This window comes from Pogoniulus pusillus, chromosome 36 (genome assembly GCF_015220805.1).
Source record: "Pogoniulus pusillus isolate bPogPus1 chromosome 36, bPogPus1.pri, whole genome shotgun sequence".
NCBI classification, from domain to species: domain Eukaryota; kingdom Metazoa; phylum Chordata; class Aves; order Piciformes; family Lybiidae; genus Pogoniulus; species Pogoniulus pusillus.
The window spans coordinates 3,745,977-3,769,444 of NC_087299.1; the positions used below are offsets into that span (position 1 = coordinate 3,745,977).

General features: G+C 53.2%; 2 protein-coding genes across 2 annotated transcripts in view; both read right to left on the minus strand.

Moving 5' to 3' along the window:
• The window catches only part of TMCO4 (transmembrane and coiled-coil domains 4), a 47,811-nt gene extending 33,616 nt beyond the window's left edge, over positions 1-14,195 (minus strand). The window contains exons 1-4 of the mRNA XM_064172357.1: positions 14,117-14,195; positions 8,972-9,150; positions 7,956-8,130; positions 167-194 (exon numbers count right to left, since the gene is read on the minus strand). Of these exons, the coding sequence (XP_064028427.1) occupies positions 167-194; positions 7,956-8,130; positions 8,972-9,144 (376 nt within the window). The 5' untranslated portion in view covers positions 9,145-9,150; positions 14,117-14,195. The remainder of the gene's footprint in view (positions 1-166; positions 195-7,955; positions 8,131-8,971; positions 9,151-14,116) is intronic.
• Positions 14,196-20,155: 5,960 nt separating this feature from the next.
• RNF186 (ring finger protein 186) lies at positions 20,156-21,134 on the minus strand. The gene has a single exon (XM_064172067.1). It carries the CDS (start codon positions 21,060-21,062, stop codon positions 20,340-20,342), a length of 723 nt encoding a protein of 240 aa, XP_064028137.1. The 5' UTR covers positions 21,063-21,134; the 3' UTR covers positions 20,156-20,339.
• Positions 21,135-23,468: the final 2,334 nt, after the last annotated feature.

Consider the following 23,468-nt stretch of genomic DNA (forward strand, 5'->3'; position numbering starts at 1 on the left):
CCTGCCAATTTAATTATTGCCTTTTTCCTGCAGTGGATGCAGGGAAGGAGTCTGCTGCTTTTGCCAGGAAGAGAGCTGAGCTAAAATAAAATCAGCTGGCACCTTCAGCTTTGCAAGCATTTGAAAGGATCAGATATAAAGGCAGGGGAAGAAGTGGGGAACTCACCATCCCGAAGAGAAAAGGCCAGAAGGTCCTGGAAGGGAAAGAATACTCAAGTTAAAACTGATGCTGTTTGTCTGGAGGTACCAAAAGTACAGAATCAAATGGTTTGGGTTGGAAGGGATCTTCAAGTCCAACCCCCTGCCAAAAGCAGGGTCACAGCCAGGGCAGGTTGCCCAGCATTCATAGAATGGTTTGGGTTGGAAAGGGTCTCAAACATCCTCCAGTTCCAACCCCACTGCTATAGGCAGGGACACCTGGCACTAGCCCAGGGTGCTCAAGGTCTCATCCAGCCTGGCCCTGAACACCTCCCTGGGCAACCTGTTCCACAGTCTCATCACCCTCACTGTCAAAAATTTCTTCCTCATCATAGAATCATCATCATCATAGAATCAACCAGGCTGGAAGAGACCTCCAAGATCATCCAGCCCAACCTAGCACCCAGCCCTAGCCAGTCAACTAGACCATGGCACTAAGTTCTTCCTCATCTCCAGCCTCAATCTGCCCTTCTCCAGCTTCAATCCATTCCCTCTCAGCCTGCCACTCCCAGCCCTTGTCAAAAGTCCCTCCCCAGCTCTCCTGCTGCCCTCATTCAGGTCCTTGAAGGCCACTAGAAGGTTCACCCAGAGCCTTCTCTTCTGCAGGCTGAGCAGCCCCAACTCTCACAGTCACAATGGCCAGGTGCATGTGGAATCCTTGCAGAGAAGGAGACTCCACAGCCTCTCTGGACAGCCTGCCCCAGGGCTCCAGCACCCTCACCCCAAAGAATGACAGCATCACAGAATGCTTTGGGTTGGAAGGGACCTTCAAGATCATCCAGTTCCAACCCCCTGCCATGGGCAGGGACACCTCCCACTGGCTCAAGGCCTCATCCAACCTGGCCTCCAAGCTTGGAGCCTCCACAGCTTCTCTGGCCAACCTGTTCCAGTGCTTCACTACCCTCATGGGGAAGAACTTCTGGGAAGAACTTAGAGCAGCCTTCCACGATTTGGCAGGGCAAGGGTTGATGGCTGCAAACAGGAAGAAGCTGCACTGAGATCAGACATGAGGAAGAAATTCTTCCTCATGAGGGTGGTGAGGCACTGGGACAGGTTGTCCAGGGAAGCTGGTGTAGGCTGGAGGACAGGTTGGATATGGCCTTGAGCAACTTGATCTAGTGGGAGGTGTCCCTGCCTATGGCAGGGGGGTTGGAACTGGCTGAGCTTTAAGGTCTCTTCCAACCCAAACCATTCTATGAATCTCTGAATGTGGGTTGTGGGTTGGACTAGATGATCTCTGGGGGTCCCTTCCAATTCTAGATGACTTCCAGAAGTTCTTTCCAATTCTAGATGACCTCCAGAGGTCCCTTCCAATTCTAGATGATCTCCAGAGGCCCCTTCCAATTCTAGATGACCTCCAGAAGTTCACTTCCAATTCTAGATGACCTCCAGAGGTCACTTCCAACTCCAGATGATCTCCAGAGGTCCTTTCCAATTCTAGATGACCTCCAGAGGTCACTTCCAACTCCAGATGATCTCCAGAGGTCACTTCCAACTCCAGATGATCTCTAGAGGTCACTTCCAATTTCTAGATGATCTCCAGAGGTCCCTTCCAACCCTACCACCCCGTGGTTGTGTGACAGCCTATGAGTGCTCCTATTTTCCTATGTTCAACAGGTTTGGATGCCACTCTGGTGGCCCAGTGGCTGCTGTTTACTTTGGCACTGCTGGAACACACAGCTCTGGGTGGCAAGGCTGAACTGGCACTTAGTTCTTTTGGGATCCAGTGCTCAGAAACAGAACAAGTGATAATTTAGGACCATCTGTCAAGGGGAGGGGGACAGATGGTCATAAATTGAGGGACTCAACTCCTGTGTTGGCTCTTCACCATAACAAAATCAGGAACCCAAACTGATCCAAGAGATGGTTTCTATGGACAAAGCCAGGACAACAAAACCAGGAGCCAGGGTTTGTGCTGCTGCTGTGTTCTCTCTGTCACTTGATGTAACTGCAGCACTAAGCACTAGCTCACTCTGCCTGCTCCCCTCTCCTACATACAAATAAAGCATGGCTGAATTTTCCAAGGAATCCTGCAGCCCTCTGGAAGCAGAAAACGTTCAGGCAAAGTTGGAGGAGGCTGCCAAAGGGTTTGTGGTTATTAGTGCTGGTAAGCTCCTCAGCAGGAGCTCCAATCTCTCCCCTGTCACACGAGAAGGGTGGGAGAGAGAAACTGAATCCTTATCCAGCTGCTAGGTGAGGGGCAAAGTGGTGATGCTGTCCAAGGAAATAGAAGAGCCTGGGCCCTGAGGATCATTTTAAATGAGGAGAGGCTCTCCTGTTTCAGAGCATCACTGATTCATTTTGCTTGGAAGAGATCTTTATGGTTGTCGAGTCCAACCCCCAGCCCAGCACTGCCAGGTCACTGCTAAGCCAAATATCAGTCATAGAATGGGTTGGGTTGGGAGGAACCTCAAAGACCACCCAGTTCCAACCCCCTGCCATGGGTGGGGACACCTCCCACTGCACCAGGATGCTCAAGGCCTCATCTAGCCTGGCCTTGAACATCTCCAGAGAGGGGGCATCCACAGCCTCCCTGCGCAGCCTGTGCCAGTGTCTCCCCACCCTCACTCTAAAGTTTCTTCCTAATCTCCATTCTCAATCTCCCCTCTTCCAGTTCAAAGCCATTCCTGTCTCTCCAAGCCTTTGTCAGAAGTCCCTCCCCAGATCTCCTGCAGCCCCCTGCAGGTACTGGAAGGCAGCTCTAAGTTCTCCCTGGAGCCTTCTCTTCTCCAAGCTGAACAGCCCCAACTCTTGCAGACTGTCCCTACAGGAGAGGTGCTGCAGCCCTCTGGTCATCTTCATGCCCTCCCTTGGAGCCACTCAAACACTTCCATGTTCTTCTTGTGTTGGGGACACCAGAACTGGATGCAGTGCTGCAGGTTGGGTGTCAGTAGAGCAGAGCAGAGGGGCACAATCCCCTGCCTATCCTGCTGGCCACACTTCTGATGCAGCCCAGCACACAGCTACCTTCTAGGCTGCCAGCTGGCTCCTTTTCATCACCCAACACATCAAATAAGCCCTTTTAAATCCTGGCCTAAGCCTTTGCATCTGTGCATTTCAAAAGGTGAGGGATGGATAGAGGCAATCAGGTGATAAACAGGAACTACTGTTTTTATGGCATCTGTGCCAAGGAGCACTCTCAGCTATTCCCACTTGGTCTGGGCTCTGCACGTACTACTGTGCAGTCAGCCAGCAAGCAATCAGCAGTGATTAGATTAGCTCACAAGTAGTTTGTTTTCTTCCTCTAAGCAGCAGTTAATGTATTTCAGGTTTGTTTTGACTCTCCCTGTGAACTCTCTGCACAAGATTCCAACCCATACAATTGGCAAAGCTCAGAGAGTAAGGGAAAGGATCTTTGGTATCAGTCTCTGCTAGCTCTGCAAATTGCTGCCAGCTGAGGGTGTTCAGCTTGGAGAAGAGAAGACTTCAGGAGGATCTTAAAGATGCCTTCAAATAGCTGAAGGGATCCTTTGGGATTCAAATAGCTGAAGGGATCCTTTAGGATTCAAATGAATAGCTGAAGGGATCCTATAGGAAGGCTGCAGAGGGACTTTTCCTGAGGGTGTCTAGACAGAACAAGGGGGAATGGTTCAAAGATGAGGGAGGGTAGGGTTAGAGTGGAGCTGAGGAAGAAGTTCTGCAGTATGAGTGTGGTGAGACTCTGGAATAGGCTGCCCAGGGAGGTTGTGGATGCCTCCTCACTGAGGGTGTTCAAGGCCAGGTTGGATGAGGCCCTGAGCAGCCAAGTCTAGCTGAGAGGTGTCCCTGCCCGTGGCAAGGAGCTTGAAGTAAATGACCTCTGAGCTCCCTTCCAACCTGAGCCATTCTGTGAGTCTATGATTCAAACTCCATTTCCTCATCCCCAGAGAGCTTCTGATGCACATCACATGTGGGTAGGAAGACAGAGGGCAGTCTGTAGTCTACATATGCTCAGAGCAAACAGAAATCATTCACAAGAAGAACTTGCAGCATTTTTTCTCCTGTCATCACTCCTCCACCTCCCTTTTTTGTTGTGCTGCCTTCTCATACTGCCCTCACAGACTGTGTGCTGTGGGTACAGTCCCTGAAGGATTTGGTTAATCAAAAAAAGCCTGGCTGGGGCATTTAGTGCCATGCTCTGGTTGACTGGACAGGGCTGGGTGCTAGGTTGGGCTGGCTGAGCTTGGAGCTCTCTTCCAACCTGGCTGATTCTATGATTTAGGTTGGCAAAGACCTTTAAGCTTATCTGGTCCAACCATTCTCTAACTCTACCAGGGCTGAGGCTAACCCATGTCTCTCAGCACCACACCTCTGCAGCTTTTAAACACTTCCAGGGATGGAGATTCAACCACAGAATCACAGAATGCTGTGGGCTGGAAGGGACCAACAAGACAGTACAAGGGGACACAGTCTCAAGCTGTGCCAGGGCAGGTTCAGGCTGGAGGTCAGGAGGAAGTTCCTGGCAGAGAGAGTGATTGGCATTGGAATGGGCTGCCCAGGGAGGTGGTGGAGTCTGTGTGCCTGGAGGTGTTGAAGCCAAGCCTGGCTGGGGCACTTAGTGCCATGGTCTGGTTGCTTGGGCAGGGCTGGGTCCCTTTCAGGCTACTTTTCTCCCCAGGACTCTCATCTTTTACTCCTCACAGAGATGCTCCAGGTCCCTCAGCATGTCTGTGACCCTCTACTGGACTTTCTCCAGAGTTCCATGTCTCTCTTAAACTGGGGAACCCAGAGCTGGACATAATACTCCTCACTAGGACAGAGCAGAGAGGCAAGAAAACCTCCCTTGACCTGCTGGCCTCACTCTTCTTCATGCATCCCAGAACACCACTGGCTCCTTGGCCAGGAGAGCACTTTGCTGGCTCATGGTTACAGAGCTTTGGGCATTTTAACTGTCAGGTATTTGGAGCAGATCATCTGAGGACTTTTATGGATTAACAAGGAAAGGTATCTAAAGGTGATGGGAGTTGGCCAGGGTGACCAAGGTAGCTCCCTGCTGTCATATCTTCACCTACATAGCCCTGTTGTCACACCTCTCAGGCCACTGCTCAACGTGTGGGTAATTAGGGGCAAATAATCTGAGGACTTTAATGGATTAACAAGGAAAGATAGCCAAGGGGATGGGAGTTGGCCAGAGTGACCAAGGGAGCTCCCTGCTGTCACTTGCTCACCTACATAGCCCTGTTGTCACACCTCTCAGGCCACTGCTCAACGTGTGGGTAATTAGGGGCAAATAATCTGAGGACTTTAATGGATTAACAAGAAAAGGTATCTAAAGGGGATGGGAGTTGGCCAGGGTGACCAAGGGAGCTCCCTGCTGTCACTTGCTCACCTACATAGCCCTGTTGTCACACCTCTCAGGCCACTGCTCAAGGAGTGTGTTATTACTCACAGCACAGCCCTGTCTGCAGGCAAGGTGGCTCTCACCATTTCCCTGTGTGCAGCACACAGGTGGCAGTGGCCACATCCTGCATGTCAACAGCAGCATCTGCCTTGCTCTTCACCCTGCACCGTGAGGCTGGGCGAGGGGGTGCTGAGGCTGCAGCTAAGGTGAATGATGCTGCAGTGCTTTGCCTCTTTTATGTCAGCTCTGGCATCAGCACCTTATAGAAGCATGGAATTGTTTTGGCTGGGAGAGACCTTTAGGATCATCAAATCCATCCCTTCAGCCAGCACTGCCAGGGCACCACTAAACCATGTCCCTCAGCACTGTTCAGTATCTTTATTAATGATCTGGACTAGGGGATTGAGTCCAGCATCAGTAAGTTTGCAGATGACACCAAGCTAGGAGCAGCTGTGGAGCTGTGGGAGGGTAGAGAGCCCTGCAGAGGGACCTGGACAGGCTGCATCTGGCCAGCCTGATCTAGGGTAGGGTGTCCCTGCTCATGGCAGGGAGGTTGGAACTAGATGATCTTTGTGGTCCCTTCCAACCCTGACTGATTCTATGATTCTATAAATGGGTAGGCAGAGGCCAAAGGGATGAGATTGAACAAGGCCAAGTGCAGAGTTTTACACTTTGGCCACAACAACCCCAAGCAGCACTACAGGCTGGGGACAGAGTGGATGAGAACAGTCAGGCAGAAAGGGAGCTGGGGGTGCTGGCAGAGAGGAGCTGAAGAGGAAGCAGCAGTGCCCAGGTGGGCAGCAGAGCCAATGGCATCCTGGGCTGGCTCAGGAGCAGTGTGGGCAGCAGGACAAGGGAGGTTCTTGTGCCCCTGTGCTCAGCACTGCTCAGGACACCCCTGGAGTGCTGTGTCCAGTTCTGGGCTCCTCCACTGCAGAGAGCTGTTGAGGTGCTGGAAGGTGTTGAGAGAAGGGCAGCAAGGCTGGGGAGGGGCCTGGAGCACAGCCCTGGGAGGAGAGGCTGAGGGAGCTGGGGGGGTGCAGCCTGCAGCAGAGGAGGCTCAGGGCAGAGCTCATTGCTGCCTGCAGCTGCCTGCAGGGAGGCTGTAGCCAGGTGGGGTTAGGCTCTGCTGCCAGGCACCCAGCAACAGAACAAGGGGACACAGCCTCAAGTTGTGCCAGGGCAAGTTGAGGCTGGATGTTGTTAGGAAGTTGTTGTCAGAGAGAGTGATTGGCATTGGAATGGGCTGCCCAGGGAGGTGGTGGAGTCTGTGTGGCTGGAGGTGTTGCAGCCAAGGCTGGCTGGGGCACTGAGTGCCATGGTCTGGTTGGTTGGGCAGGGCTGGGTGCTAGGTTGGGCTGGCTGAGCTTGCAGCTCTCTGCCAACCTGCTTGATTCTATGATTCTATAACCTCCATGGCTTCGAAACCCTTCCAGGAACAGGGACTCCACCATTGCCTAGGGGAGGAGGTGGTCCCCAACTCACTGATACCTTCTCAGTGAAAGGAACTCATCCCAGTGACTGATTTCCCTCCAGACAAAGGTGACTCTGGAAATGGTGCTGTCTGGAGCATGCATGCAGAGATGCTTTGTGTTGCTGCTGTGGTGAAGGGGCTTTGAAACTAATGATAATCAGCCCTGTCATGCTTGGTGGTTCACAGATGAATCAGAACCACAGTCAGAGTAAAAACTCTGGCAGTTCTCTGTTCTCTAGAGGGAAAGCATCAATGACATACAAATACTTTGTCCAATTCTGGGCTTCTCAGTCCCAGGAATCTACTGGAGAGAGTACAACAGAGAGCTAATGAGGTCTTCAACACCTCTCCAATGAAGAAAGGCTGGGAGACCTGGGGCTGCTCAGCCTGGAGAAGGCTGAGAGGGGATCTGATCAGTGTAAGCACCTGAGGGGTGGTTGTCAGGATGAAGGTGCCAGTCTCTTCTCCGTGGTGCCCAGTGACAGGACAAGGATCAGTGGGTATAAACTCAGGAAGTTCCACCTCAACATGAGGAGAATCTTCTTTACTCTGAGGGTGCTGGAGCCCTGGAGCAGGCTGCTCAGAGAGGTTGTGGAGTCTCCTTCTCTGGAGGCTTTGATAAGCCACCTGGATGAATTCCTGTGTGGTCTGCTCTAGGTGAATCTGCTCTGGCAGGGCAGTTGGACTGGATGATGTTTAGAGGTCACTCCCAACCCCCAGTGTTCTATGATTCTATCATTAACTCATCAGACAGTTAACTGTGACCCTCCTTCATCACTTCCCTGAGCTGTTTATGGACAAGGAGGCTGCTGCCCACCCACACAGCCCCTCAGAAGTCTCTGCCTGCCAGCAGCAGCGATTCTGCTTCCCTCCCTGCACAAACAGAACCTGAGCTGCAAACAGACATGAATGGCAAATCTCTCTTGCAAGGCAAACAAGGGTGAGAGGAGTGTATGAACTTACTTGGGTAATGCCAGATGGGTTTTCTTTCAAGATGGGATCCTTCAGCAACACTTGGGCAAAACTTTCTGTGCCCTCACCTCCTAAGCCACTAGCAAATGCTGTCATGGCAGGCAAGACAGCATCAGGCAGCTTCAGCCATTTCACAAAGGCCTTAATGAATTCTGTCCTGAAGGAGCTGCAAGGCAACGATGGCAGCAGTTAAAGCTCTGTAACTGGGCAGCTCTGCAAAGCTTGAGGCTGGTCTCTTGCTGATCACACAGAAATCAAAGCATGGGAAGAAGCCAACAGAAGTTGCTACACAAGAAGGCTAAACAAACAAGCAAGCAATCTGAGTGGAGGCAGACCTCTCTGCAGCAGCAGTAAGGGATGCCATTTGTGCTGCAGCATTCATGTCTGTAAGGGCAAAAGGAAACAGACTTGAGAAAACAACTAACATCAAAAGCATCAACTTGCCAGGACCTGAAGAGGGCTACAAGAAAGCTGGGCAGGGACTTTTTACAAGAGATTGCACTGATAGGACAAGAGGGAATGGGTTGAAGCTTGAGGAAGGGAGATCTGGACTGGAGATGAGGAAGAATTTTTATACAGTGAGGGTGGGGAGACACTGGCACAGGCTGCCCAGAGAGCTTGAGGATGCCTCCTTCCTAGAGCTGTTCAAGGCCAGGTTGGCTGAAGGCAGCAACATGGGCTAGTGAGAGGTGTCCCTGCCCATAGCAGAGGGTTGGACTGGACAGTCTTTAAGGTCCCTTCCAGCTCACAGAATCACAGAAGCATACAGGTTGGCAAAGCCTCTCAGGATCACCAACCTAAGATCCACCTTAAACCATATCCCTAAGCACCACATCCCAACCCTCCTTACACACACCCAGGGTGGGTGACTCAACCACCTCCCTGGGCAGCCCAACCCAAACCGTTCTAGGATCCTATCATCTCCCCAAGCCTCACACTGACTCTGACCCCATTTCCACGCCAGCTGCTCCCCAAAAGCCTCCTCCTTTGCTCACCCCATGCAGTACCTTTGCTCTTCTTCAGGGAAGAGCCATGCCAGGGACATGCCACACAGCGCCGCGTAAGCAAACTTCGCCGGCTCGCCCAGCTGCTGGCCCAGCAGCTCACCTGCTGCCTCCTCACCAGCCACTGCAGCCCCACCGTGCTCTTTCCAACCTTCCTCTTTCTCTTCTGCTGCCATCTTTACCTGCAAGTTGAAAGAAGGGGGGAAAAAAAAACCTGAAGTGGAAAAAACCCAACCGCAAGCAGCTGGAAAGCAGGAAGAAAGGAGACAAAAGAGCCTTTGCTTTTTGTCACACCTATGTGACCTTGTCCCCTGCTGGGACAAGCTGCAAGGGTTGGGGATGTGCAGCCTGGAGAAAAGGAGGCTCTAAGGAGACCGTAGAGCAGCCTTCCAGTATTGGAAGGAGGTTACAGGAGAGCTGAGGGGGGACTTTTGACATGGGTTTGTAGCAACAGGATGAGAGGCAATGGCTTTGAGCTGGAAGAGGGGAGACTGAGACTGGAGAGGATTCTGCCCCTTGGCTCTGCTCTCTCAGACCCCACCTGCAGTCCTGGGGGCAGTTCTGGAGACCCCAGCACAAGCAGGATATGGAAGTGTTGGAGCCAGTCCAGAGGAGGCCACCAAGATGCTGAGAGGGCTGCAGCAGCTCTGCTCTGAGCACAGGCTGAGAGAGTTGGGGCTGTGCAGCCTGGAGAGAGAAGGCTTGGAGGAGAGCTTGGAGTGGCCTTGCAGGATCTCCATTTAGAGTGAGAGTGGGGAGACACTGGCACAGGTTGCCCAGGGAGGTTGTGGCTGCCCCCTCCCTGGAGGTGTTCAAGGCCAGGTTGGACAAAGCCTTGAGCAGCCTGGTGCAGTGGGAGGTGTCCCTGTCATAGAATCATAGAATCAAGCAGGTTGGAAGAGAGCTCCAAGCTCAGCCAGCACAACCTAGCACCCAGCCCTGCCCAACCAACCACACCATGGCACTCAGTGCCCCAGCCAGCCTTGGCTGCAACACCTCCAGCCACACAGACTCCACCACCTCCCTGGGCAGCCCATTCCAGTGCCAATCACTCTCTCTGACAACAACTTCCTAACAACATCCAGCCTGAACCTGCCCTGCCACAGCTTGAGACTCTGTCCCCTTCTTCTGTCCCTGGCTGCCTGGCAGCAGAGCCCAACCCCACCTGGCTACAGCCTACAACTACCTGAAGGGTTGTCCATGGCAGGTGGGCTGTAACTGGATGATCTTTGAGATGCCTTCCAGCCCAACCCATTTTGTGAATCTGTGAACACAGGAGTGGCTCTTTTTGAAGAGGTTTTGTTCCCTGCCTGCCATCTGTCATGGTCTTGCAGGAGAGGTGTCTGCTTTGGAGGAGAGGTGCCTGCTATGCAGGAGAGGTGTCTGCTATGCAGGAGAGGTGTCTGCTTTGCAGGAGAGGTGTCTGCTTTGCAGGAGAGGTGTCTGCTATGCAGGAGAGGTGTCTGCTATGCAGGAGAGGTGTCTGCTTTGCAGGAGAGGTGTCTGCTTTGCAGGAGAGGTGTCTGCTATGCAGGAGAGGTGTCTGCTATGCAGGAGAGGTGTCTGCTTTGCAGGAGAGGTGTCTGCTTTGCAGGAGAGGTGTCTGCTTTGCAGGAGAGGTGCCTGCTATGCAGGAGAGGTGTCTGCTTTGCAGGAGAGGTGTCTGCTTTGCAGGAGAGGTGCCTGCTTTGCAGGAGAGGTGTCTGCTTTGCAGGAGAGGTGTCTGCTATGCAGGAGAGGTGTCTGCTTTGCAGGAGAGGTGTCTGCTTTGCAGGAGAGGTGCCTGCTATGCAGGAGAGGTGTCTGCTTTGCAGGAGAGGTGTCTATCCGGCCTTCCTGCTCAGACATGATTCAGCCTTCTCAAGGTTTGCACTATTTAACTGCTGATGTCTAAATGCAAGGCAAATTCTTCACTTGAGAATGACAATCACTGCATCTCTCTCCTCTTTCCCTGAGAGAGCTCAGCGCCCCCCAAACACAGAATCATAGAATTGTGAGGGTTGGAAGGGACCACAAGGATCAGTCAGTTCCAACCCCCACTGATATGGGCAGGGACACCTCACACTCGATCAGGTTGCCTACAGCCTCATCCAGCCTGACCTTAAACACCTCCAGGGATGAGGCCCTGGTCTCACCAGGTCTCCTCACCTGGGAGTTATCAGCTTCTTAGGGTCTCCTCACCTGGGCTTTGTCAGCTTCTTAGGGTCTCCTCACCTGGGCTTTGTCAGCTCCTTAGGGTCATCAGCATTGAAAATCAAATCCCTGCTGCAACAGATTCATTGATTTGTTAACACAGCCTCATGTGGAAAGTGAAGCAGCTAAAAAGGACTCTGCAAGAGCACAACCATGTAAACCTTGTTTTCCCAGCAAGATAAAAAATGGGACCAATTATGGAGTGGCACCAGAGAGGCTTTCTTGCATGGAACTTTAGTGCTGTAATGCAGTAAATAATTCACAATGCTGAGCATCTAAACCACCCAGAGCAAGCTTCTGAATGACTCTGCACTGGAGGTGCTCTGATCACTGCACTCAGTCTGTGTCCCTCAACACACAGGCAGTGATATCTTCATAAATATCCAGGACAAAAAAAGAGAGCTTTGGGTTTTCAGATGGGAAACAGTAGGAAAACAACAACCCCACAAGACCAAAACCAAAAAAGAGCAATGTGATTTAGTGAAGAAAACTTGGGCCAAGATTTGCCACTAAATCTGAGGGACTTGAGAGGTAGAAATAGATGAGGATAGGGTGAGGGAGCTGGAGGTGTTCAGCTTGGTAAAGAGAAGATTCCAGGAGGACCTTTGAGCTGCCTCCCAATAGCTGAAGGGATCCTAAAGGAAGGCTGCAGAGGGAGTTGTGCTCAGGGTGTCTAGAGACAGGCCAAGGGGGGATGAAGCTGAGAGCAGAGTTAGACTGGAGCTCAGGAAGAAGTGCTTCAGTACAAGAGTGGTGAGATTGTTTAGCCTGAAGAACAGGAGCCTGAGAGGAGACCTTATTGCTCTCTACAGCTGCCTAGAAGGTTAGAGTGAGGCCAACATTGGCCTCTTGTCCCAAGTAACTAATGACAGGACAAGAGGAAATGGCCTGAAATTGTGCCAGGGGAAGCTTAGGCTGGAGGTTAGGAACAATTCTTTCCCTGAAAGAGCAGGCAGGCATTGGAACAGGCTGCCAAGGGAGGTGGTGGATGTGTTAGAAAACTGAGCTATGGCACTTTGGGACATGGTTTAATGGCCATGGTGGTGTTGGGTTGCTGGTTGGACTCAGTGATCTTAGAGATCATTTCCAACCTTTGTGATTCTGTGATCTCCAGCTGTCCAACACACCTGCTCCCTGCAGCTGGAAAAGCTGGCATCACTTCAGTCCTAAACCACATCAGAGCTGACCAAACCACTGATACCTTCATCTCAAGCCCCTCAAAAGTTGCTAAGGCACTGATTCTATGATCTCCAGCTGTCTGACACACCTGCTCCCTGCAGCTGGAACAGCTGGCATCACATCTGTCCTAAACCACATCAGAGGTGACCAAACACCACTGATACCTTCATCTCAGAGCCCCTCAAAAGTTGCTAAGGCACTGATTCTGTGATCTCCAGCTGTCCAACACAGCTGCTCCCTGCAGCTGGAAAAGCTGGCATCACATCTGTCCTAAACCACATCAGAGCTGACCAAACCACTGATACCTTCATCTCAAGCCCCTCAAAAGTTGCTAAGGCACTGATTCTATGATCTCCAGCTGTCTGACACACCTGCTCCCTGCAGCTGGAACAGCTGGCATCACATCTGTCCTAAACCACATCAGAGGTGACCAAACCACTGATACCTTCATCTCAGAGCCCCTCAAAAGTTGCTAAGGCACTGATTCTGTGATCTCCAGCTGTCCAACACAGCTGCTCCCTGCAGCTGGAAAAGCTGGCATCACATCTGTCCTAAACCACATCAGAGCTGACCAAACCACCGATACCTTCATCTCAAGCCCCTCAAAAGTTGCTAAGGCACTGATTCTATGATCTCCAGCTGTCCAATACACCTGCTCCCTGCAGCTGGAAAAGCTGGCATCACATCTGTCCTAAACCACATCAGAGCTGACCAAACCACTGATACCTTCATCTCAGAGCCCCTCAAAAGTTGCTAAGGCACCTCTTGAACTTCACAGAAGTATCTTGTGGCCTTCCAGTATCTGAAGGGGACCTTCAGGAATGATGGAGACTTTTTTGGGTGTCAGGTAGTGATAGGACTGGGGGGAATGGAGCAAAACTAGAAGTGGGGAGATGCAGATTGGACGTTAAGAAGAAGTTCTTCAGCATGAGGGTGGCGAGCCCCTGGAATGGGTTGCTCAGGGAGGTGGTGGAAGCCTCATCCCTGGAGGTGTTTAAGGCCAGGCTGGATGAGGCTCTGAGCAACCTGACCTAGTGTGAGCTGTGCAAGGGGGGTAGGAACTGGACGAACCCTGAGGTCCCTTCCAGCCCTGCCCATTCTACGATTCTAGCTGTACCTAACCACTCAGATGGGGCTGGCTAAAGAGTCCCTTGGCAAGGTACAGCACAGCTGATCGGTGCTTAATTAAGCATGGGAAACCTTTGGGCAGCTGCCATGGGGACAGCCACGCTCACACGGCAGCAGCAGCAGCAGCGCCGCGACCTTCGCTTTCCACCTGCAGATACCAAACGCAAACAACAGCCAGCAATTAACGCGGCCCCAGATAAAAACCCTATCTCGCCATAAAACCTCAGGAACGGGCTGCAGCCAGGTGCCAAAGAAACGCGTGTTGGATGTCCAGAGAGCGCGGAGCGAGGGCGCAGGGACGCGGCAAAGGGAAGAGCTGCGGCGGCTGCAGCATCGAGCCCGGCGGCAGCGCTGGCAGCCGCAAAGCCGTGCGGCAGCCAGCGACCAGCAGCGAACCACCCGAGCTGCGGGGAACAACATCGCCACAGCTGCCCACGGCGGCTTTTGTGGCGGTGGAAATCGCTGCGGCCGGAATGCAGGCGCTGGGGAAACAGCGAGCAGCGCTTCGGGCAGCCACCGAGCGGAGCAAAGCGGCGCCCGGCAGCAGGGCGATGCCGCTCCAGCCTCCCTCTGGCTCAGAAGAGGAGCCCGCCCGGGCCCCTCGGCCCGCCCAGCTGCATCCCCACCGGCCCCAAGCCCTCTCCCCACCTCTCCCGGCCTGACCACCGCCTCCCGCCGGGCCGGCCGCACAGCGGAGCCGCCGCCGCCGCGCTTCCTTCCGCCGCCTCCCACCGCCCCTTCCTGCCCGGCCCCGCGGCGCTGCGCAGTCTGCGTACGGCGGGCGGCTGGCGCTGGGCTGCCCTGGGCTCCCCTACGCCACTGGCGCAGGGCGGCGCGGAGGTGGCGGAGCCGTGCGGGGCTGAGGCGCTGGCGGCGGCTGGCGGCGGAGGGAGCTCGGAGTCAGACGCTCCAGGCTGGCAAAGCCCCTCAGGATCAGCGAGTCATAGAATCATAGAATCACAGAATCAACCAGGTTGGAAGAGAGCTCCAAGCTCAGCCAGTCCAACCTAGCACCCAGCCCTAACCAATCAACCAGACCATGGCACTAAGTGCCTCATCCAGGCTTTTCTTGAAGACCCCCAGGGACGGTGCCTCCACCACCTCCCTGGGCAGCCCATTCCAATGCCAATCACTCTCTCTGTGAAGAACTTCTTCCTAACATCCAGCCTGTACCTACCCTGGCACAACTTGAGACTGTGTCCCCTTGTTCTATTGCTGGTTGCCTGGGAGAAGAGGCCAACCCCACCTGGCTACAGCCTCCCTTCAGGTAGTTGTAGACAGTAATAAGATCACCCCTGAACCTCCTCTTCTCCAGGCTGCACACCCCCAGCTCCCTCAGCCTCTCCTCATAGGATTTGTGCTCCAGGCCCCTCACCAGCTTTGTTGAGTCCTGCCCAGAACCCTCCTTTACAAGGTGCACCCTAAGCCGTATCCCCAAGCACCACATCCGAGTGGCTTTTAACCTTGGGCAGCCCATTCCAACGCCGGAGCGCTCTGGCTGGGAAGGCTTCTTCCTTCTCTCTCATCTAACCCTGCCCGGCCACGGCTTGAGGCCGTTCCCTCCGCTTCTGGCACTAACTCCTCGTGAAACGAGACCAGCACCAAGCTCTCCACAGCCTCCTGTCAGGCAGAAAGTTCTTCCCTGAGAGAGTCATTGGACACTGGAATGGGCTGCCCGGGGAGGTGGTGGAGTCGCCGTCCCTGGAGCTGTTCAAGGCAGGACTGGATGTGGCACTTGGTGCCATGGTCTGGCCTTGAGCTCTGTGCTAAAGGGTTGGACTTGATGGTCTGTGAGGTCTCTTCCAACCCTGATGATACTGTGAGACTGTGATACTGTAGCTGTAGACAGAAATGAGGTCTGCCCTCAGCCTCCTCTGGTTCACACTACCCATCCCCAGCTCCTTCAGCTGCTCCTCATCAGATGTATTGCCCAGGCCCTTCCCCAGCTTCCCTGCCCTCCTCTGCACTGGCTCCAGCACCTCCACATCCCTCTTGTAATGAGGTGGCCAAAACTGAGCACAGCACTCGAGGTGTGGCCAGGGGACAATCACCTTCCCATTCCTGGCCCCTCCACAGGGCTGGTGGCAGGACCATCCCCACCACCAGATGGTCACAGCTGCCCTTTCCTCTCTGCTCACCTCTCTCTGCCATTCTGGAACTTGCCACAGGCTCACAGGATGCCAGGGGTTGGAAGGGACCCAAGGAGATCATCCAGTCCAGCCCCACTGCCAGAGCAGGACCACACAATCCAGCTCAGGGCACACAGGAACACATCCAGACAGGCCTGGAAAGGCTCCAGAGAAGGAGACTCCACAACCTCTCTGGGCAGCCTGTGCCAGGGCTCTGGGACCCTTCCAGGAGAGAAGTTCCCCCTTGTGCTGAGCTGGAACCTCCTGTGCTGCAGCTTCCATCCACTGCTGCTTGTCCTATCCCAGGGAGCAGTGAGCAGAGCCTGTCCCCCCCTCCTGACCCCCAGCCCTCAGATGTTTATAGACATTGATTCAATCCCCTCTCAGTCTTCTCTTCTCCAGACTCTCAGCCCCAGGTCCCTCAGCCTCTCCTCCTCAGGCAGTGCTCCAGACCCCTCAGCATCCTCACAGTCCTCTGCTGGACCCTCTCCAGCAGATCCTTGTCCCTCTGATACTTGTCCAGCTCGTTGGTGTCCTGCCCAGGATGAAGGCCTGTGTAGGTCCCAGCCCTTGTGCTCCCTTTAAAGCTTTTATTCCTTGGGACAGCTCCTCCAGCCCCAAAGGAGGGTTGCAGGCAGAGGGGTGGCTGTTTGGTGAAGCTGCTGTCAGGATGCCTCCCCAAGGCTTCTTTCCCACCTTCCTGCAGGACAGGTTGGTGTCTCCAAGGAAAATTAGAGCTCTGGTGGTGTCTGGCACTTTGTGCTGTCTGAGCAGGTAGGGTCCCCAAGCTGGAGGAGTGGAAGGTGAATTATGTGTCTATGTGTGCCTACAGATCACAAATGGGTTTGGCTTGGAAGGGACCCTCAGCAGGTCTGCAGATGGCACCAAGCTGTGTGGAACAGTTGACTTGCTAGAGGGCAGGTATCCATCCAGAGGGACCTGGACAGGCTGCAGAGCTGTGCCCAGGCCAACCTCATGGCATTCAACAAGGCCAAGTGTAAGGTCCTGCACCTGGGTGGGTACAGTCCCAAGCACAGCTCCAGGCCGGGTGGGGAATGGCTGAGAGCAGCCCTGAGGAACAGGCCCTGGGGGTCTGGGCTGATGCAAAGCTCAACAGGAGCCTGCAGTGTGGGTGCAGCCCAGAGAGCAACCCTGTGCTGGGCTGCAGCCAGAGCAGTGCGGGCACAGGGCAAGGGAGGGGATTCTGCCCCTTGGCTCTGCTCTCCTCACACCCCACCTGCAGTCCTGGGGGGCAGTTCTGGAGCCCCCAGCACAAGCAGGACATGGAAGTGTTGGAGCCAGTGCAGAGGAGGCCACCAAGATGCTGAGAGGGCTGCAGCAGCTCTGCTGTGAGCACAGGCTGAGAGAGTTGGGGCTGTGCAGGCTGGAGAAGAGAAGGCTTGGAGGAGACCTTGGAGTGGCCTTGCAGGATCTGCAGGGGGCTGGGGAGGGACTATTGACAAGGTCTGGGAATAGCAGGAGGAGGAATGGGTTTGAAGTGGCAGAGGAGATATTGAAAGTGGATGTGAGGAAGAAGTTGTTTGCAGTGAGGGTGGTGAGACACTGGCACAGGTTGCCCAGGGAGGTTGTGGAGCACAGAATCACCCAGTGTGATCTTTGATGGGGGATTGAGAGCTTGGCCAGAAAGACTGGTGTGACTTAAAACTGAGCATGAGCATAGCTATTATGGTCTGGAATTGGAATACAGCTCTGATGGCCCTTTGTGGCTGCTTCAGAGGTTTGTGTTGTCATCAAGGTTCAGCTTGTCAAGTGTGGGGCCTGAAGACTCCACCAGCAGCCTTTAACTTGGAATCTGGTGGTGGTGGCTATTTCAGTCTTCCACTGTGTCCTTCCCACTGGTGCATACCAGGGAAGCCTTCTGCTGACTTTATTTTCTGGCACTATCACCATTAAATCTAAATGGAAGGGCTGAGAGCCTTGGGGCTGTTGAGCCTGCAGAAGAGCAGCCCCAGAGGTCCCTCCAGCCCATAGCATTCTGTGATTCTGTGGTTGAATCTCCATCCCTGGAAGTGTTTAAAAGCTGCAGAGGTGTGGAGCTGAGAGACATGGGTTAGCCTCAGCCCTGGTAGAGTTAGAGAATGGTTGGGCCAGACAAGCTTAAAGGTCTTTGCCAACCTAAATTATAGAAACATAGAATCAAGCAGGTTGGCAGAGAGCTCCAAGCTCAGCCAGCCCAACCTAGCACCCAGCCCTGCCCAACCAACCAGACCATGGCACTAAGTGCCCCAGCCAGCCTTGGCTGCAACACCTCCAGGCACACAGACTCCACCACCTCCCTGGGCAGCCCATTCCAATGCCAATCACTCTCTCTGGGAACAACTTCCTAACAACATCCATCCTCAACCTGCCCTGCCACAGCTTCAGCCTGGGTCCCCTTGTTCTGTTGCTGGGTGCCTGGCAGCAGAGCCCAACCCCACCTGGCTACAGCCTCCCTTCAGGGAGCTGCAGACAGCAATGAGCTCTGCCCTGAGCCTCCTCTGCTGCAGGCTGCACCCCCCCAGCTCCCTCAGCCTCTCCCCACAGGGCTGTGCTCTGTGATTCTAGAATTCTCAGAGTGAAAAACTTGCCAAGAGTTCCCGAAGTGATTTTCAAGTCAGGTCTTTGCATTTGTGATAATACAGTTCAATAAATATTTGGGTTTTAAAGTACCTGCAAAGCTTTCTTTTCCTGGCTGGTTATTAGCAAATGTTACTCCCTGTGTGCTCTGCATTTTATTTCCCTTGGAGGTTCTTGTTCTTAGGCAGAAGCAGACCTGTTTTTGCCACACTCTGGGCAGAGGACAGCTCTTCAGCCTCTCAGTGTAATCTGTTCTATCTGCTGGGGAGACACTATGTATATTTATACACTGAGCAAGTGGAGCACTTTAGTTTCCATCCTTATCGAGCTCAAATATTTACCACAGAGCTGATTCAAGGTCTGCTGAGATCCAGATCCTTGAAACTTTAACTTAACTAGAGCAAGCTTCTTTTTTTCCCTCCTCTCACTTCAATTTTAGTTGGCTTATTGGATATTTTCTTAGCAACTTAGTAGGTTTTAAATCAAAGAGAGTGGGGGGGACCCTAACAGTTTGCTTTGCTTTGCTTTGCTCCACCACTTTGGTTTTGCAGACTCCTGAATCTGCTTCCTCAGTTTCTGTCAGTGAGGAAACTGAAATGTTTTGGCATTCATTGTCAGGGGAGGAATTGAAACACAGAAGTCAGCGAGCAATTAGCAGTATCGAACTTTAATGGCCTCGTTCCATATGAAAAGGTCACCTGGGAGGTGTAGCAGTTGGTGGATTGCTGCTCAGGAGGAGCATTCTGGGCAATGCCCTGTGAAGAGGGTGAGAGGGGAGGTGGTGCAGGTAGCAAGATGTAAGAGTTTAGGTGTGAGGAATTATTTCTGTCTTGAATTCCATCAGGAATTGGACTTTCAGGAGCTTTTGAGAGTTGGCAAGCCATAAACTCAAGGTGAGGAGCGTTCAGTGTTCATTTTACCTCTTCCTCTCCCATTTCACATGTAAATTCCAATGGCAGCACCTGAAGCTTTGATTGGAAAAGGCATTTAAGAGCATCCTGTCCAAGCATTTTCTGACTCTGCCAAGGCTGGGGCTAAATCATGCTTCTCAGCACCATAGACTCATAGAATCAACCAGGTTGGAAGAGACCTCCAAGCTCATCCAGTCCAACCTATCCCCCAGCCCTATCCAGTCAACTAGACCATGGCACCAAGTGCCTCATCGAGTCTTTTCTTGAAGACACTACAGCTCTGCCACTGAAACACTTCCAGGGATAGGGATTCAAGCACCTCCTTGGGCAGCCTGCTCCAGTGTTTGAGAACCCTTTCAGGAAAGAAGTTTTTTCTCAGGTCCAACCTAAACCTCCCCTGGTGCAGCTTCAGGCCACATCCTTTTGTCCTATCACTTGTAACTAGGGAAAAGAGATCAGCCCCAACCTGGCTTCAGTCTCCTTTCAGGGAGTTGTAGAGAGCAATGAAGCCTCCCCTCAGCCTCCTTTTCTCCAGGCTGCACACAGTATCACATCACAGTATCACAGTATCACAGATCAAGTCCAACCCTTTACCACAGAGCTCCAGCTCCTTCAGCTGCTCCTCCCCAACCCTGTTCTCCAGACCCTTCACCACCTTTGCTGCCCTCCTCTGGACCTGCTCCAATCCCTCCACATCCTTCTTGAAGCGAGGAGCCCAAAACTGAACCCAGAGCTCGAGGTGTGTCCTCACCAGTGCCCAGCACAGGCTGCTGCTCACCTCTGAGTTCCAGCCTAACACTTGCTTCTACTTAACTCTTGCCTTCTCTCCTATTAAGTTACTCAATGTTGGAACTCAGCAAGACTTCTTCACTCTTCTCTGGACCTTCTCCAGCCCCTCAATGTCCTTCTCGGAGAGAGAGAGGCTCAAAACTGATGCCAGTACTCAAGGCATGACCTCACCAGCACTAACCAGGAGGTGGCAAGGACAAGACCAAAATGACAAAGGCAAACCAACAACAGGCTCAGTCTGGGCTGACTCTTGTGTGGAAAGCCTACACCTTTTATCTCATAAATATAAATAGTTGACAGTGTTGCCGGTAATAAAACTGAACCACTCAGTGCACTGCTGTTGAGATACCTCTTGAATTCATGACATGAATTATTGCTTTCAAAGTCCTGGCACTGCCTGGCACCTGAGGCTCAGCTTTTCCAGCAGAACCAGCCCACAGTCTCTGGCAGCACTGGTGGGTGGCCTCAGGCAATAGCAGCGATGTGAGTCTCCTTGTGGCAAGAGGAGAGCGAGTCCCTGTTACACCTCCAGTAGAGTTTAGGAGTGCAGCAAAGCACCATTGACATGACCACCCCCAGAGTAAGCATGAGGCAGATCACCCATTTGATCAGCCCAGAGTACACAAACGGGAGGATGAGGATGGTGAGGATCACCAGCAGCAGCAGGAGCAGCACCAGCCTGCGCACAGCCACTCTGTTGTCTGCTGGGGCAGCTTCCTCCCTGTGCAGAGCATCCTGGCTGCTCAGAGTCCAGCTGTTGCTGTCCAGCCCTAGGGCAGAGATGTGCACCTCCAGGTTGGACTCGGGGCTTTCCAAGTGCTCCATGATGTCTTCTTTGTTCTGCAGCGTTCGGATGAGGCCTCCAGACACCATGGTGGCCTTCCTGCAGAGGGGGCAGGTGATGAGCCAGGTGCTCTGCTCCCGGCGCAGGATCAGCTTGAGGCAGACAGCACAGAAGCTGTGCTGGCACTCCAGGAGCTTGGGCACCCGGTAGATGTTGTACTTGTTGAAGCAGACCAAGCAGTCCATGTCCACGGGTGCTGGGCTTGAGCACGAGGGGTTCAGGTCGAGGCTGCACACTTCAGGAGGGTTGGAGCTCGTTAGGGGAACGAGAGGCTTTGAGTTGGGACAGCCTCCTGGTGCCAGGGTCTCAGGACCATCTTGCTCTGTACTTGAAGGACTCTCCATTTCTTCAGTGCTTTCTTCAGTGAGTTCCACCCTGCTCACACCTGCAGCACTTTCTCCGAGGGCTCCCACTCTGCTCACACCTGCAGCACCTTCTCCGAGGGCTCCCACTCTGCTCACACCTGCAGCACTTTCTCCGAGGGCTCCCACTCTGCTCACACCTGCAGCACTTTCTCCGAGGGCTCCCACTCTGCTCACACCTGCAGCACTTTCTCCGAGGGCTCCCACTCTGCTCACACCTGCAGCACCTTCTCCGAGGGCTCCCACCCTGCTCACCTCGGTGGGTGCAGGACTGTCCTTCCCAGCCTCTGGTACCCCAGCAGCACTGTTTGGCTTCTCAGTGGATTTCTCCATGGAGAGAAACCTGAGAGCAGTTTGTCTGCCTGCATCTGAGCGTTTGCTGAGCTTCTGGCTCCTTTTATGCACTGCTGCTCTGTTCCTGTTGCATGAGTGATTGATTAGTGACAGCTTTAAGTGTGTTGTGCTCTGACAATACAATGTTTTTATGACATGGGGACCTGAATTAATGATTAACTTTGTGGCCAAGACATTTTACAACGGCTGATAACATCACTGAGCAATTCCTGCCCGGAAACAGACCCTGTGGCAGAGTAGACCCAGAGCCAGACACTACCAGGGTTACTAAATTAGTGCTTTAATCATCAAGAGCAATGTAATTGGTCTCCAAATGCTGCTCTGATGGATAGTGAGAGTTGAGGAGGAATCCCTGGAGTACTGGTGTGCTGGATACCCTGCAGCACAAAGGATGAGATGGTTAGGAGGAAATTCTTTGCAGGGAGGGTGGTGAGACACTGGAACAAGTTACCCAGGGAGGTTGTGGATGGTCGTGGAGGCTACACTGGAGTTGTTCAAGGCCAGGTTAGGTGAGGCCTTGAGCACCCTGGGCTAGTGGAAGGTGTCCCCTGTACATGGCAGGGGGTTGGAAGTAGATGATCACTGATTTCCCTTCCAACCCAAACTGTTCTGTGGTTATTGAGTGTTGAATGGCCAATTATTATCAACTCTTTTATCCTAGGAGCATCCCTCCTGGTTCCAGCCATCAGAGGGTGAGAAGCAACCCCAACTTAGGGTCACAGCAGGTCCCAGAGAATCCGTGAGAGTGAGGAACAGCAAGGTTAGTGTTGTGGGGGGACCATCTTCAGCATGCTGTGGTGTTCACAGGAGGACCTCCTGCCATCAGGAACGCCTTCCTGTTAGGTGGTTTTGTGATTAGACATATTGGCTGGAGCATAAATGCCTGAAGAAAATCCCCCTCTCTCCTCTCTCTGTCTTTCTGTGAGGGGTGCAATACAAATGTTTTCTCAGTGAGAATCCCAGGGAGAGCTTATCTGGGAGGAGATTTTAGGAATGTTTATAACTGTCTGAAGGGTTGGGAGCAAGAAGGAGAGGTCAGGCTCTTTATAACTGCCTAAAGGGTAGGGGGCAAGAAGGAGAGGTCAGGCTGTTTATAACTGTCTGAAGTGTTGGGGGCAAGAAGGAAGGGACAGGCTCTTTATAACTGTCTGAAGGGTTGGGGGCAAGAAGGAGAGGTCAGGCTGTTTATAACTGCCTGAAGGGTTGGGGGCAAGAAGGAGAGGTCAGGCTGTTTATAACTGCCTGAAGGGTTGGGGGCAAGAAGGAGAGGTCAGGCTCTTTATAACTGCCTGAAGGGTTGGGGGCAAGAAGGAGAGGTCAGGCTCTTTATAGCTGCCTGAAGGGTTGGGGGCAAGAAGGAAGGGACAGGCTCTTTATAACTGCCTGAAGGGCTGGGGGCAAGAAGGAGAGGTCAGGCTCTTTATAACTGCCTGAAGGGTTGGGGGCAAGAAGGAGAGGTCAGGCTCTTTATAACTGTCTGAAGGGTTGGGGGCAAGAAGGAGAGGTCAGGCTGTTTATAACTGCCTGAAGGGTTGGGGGCAAGAAGGAGAGGTCAGGCTCTTTATAACTGTCTGAAGGGTTGGGGGCAAGAAGGAGAGGTCAGGCTCTTTTCAGTGGTGTCCTGTGATAGGGCAAGGGGAAGTGGATACCAACTGGAACCCAGAACCCACCTCAACATAAGGAAACACTTCCTTGCTGTGAGGGTGCCAGAGCCCTGGAGCAGGCTGTCCAGAGAGGTTATGGAGTCTCCTTCTCTGGAGACTTTCAAGACTCGTCTGGATGTGTTCCTGTGCTACCTGCTCTACATGATCCTGCTCTGGCAGGGGAGCTGGACTGGATGGTACCCAGAGGTCTCTTCTAGCTCCTACCATTCTGTAATAGGAAGGAAGGGAAGGGAAGGGAAGGGAAGGGGAGGGGAGGGGAAGGGGAAGGGGAAGGGGAAGGGGAAGGGGAAGGGGAAGGGGAAGGGGAAGGGGAAGGGGAAGAGGAAGGGGAAGGGGAAGGGGAAGGGAAGAGGAAGGGACCTAAATTGCT

What these genes read in the sequence shown, in the direction of transcription:
- RNF186 (XM_064172067.1), bottom strand. Translation starts at nt 21,062, where the DNA reads ATGGAGAGTCCTTCAAGTACAGAGCAAGATGGTCCTGAGACCCTGGCA.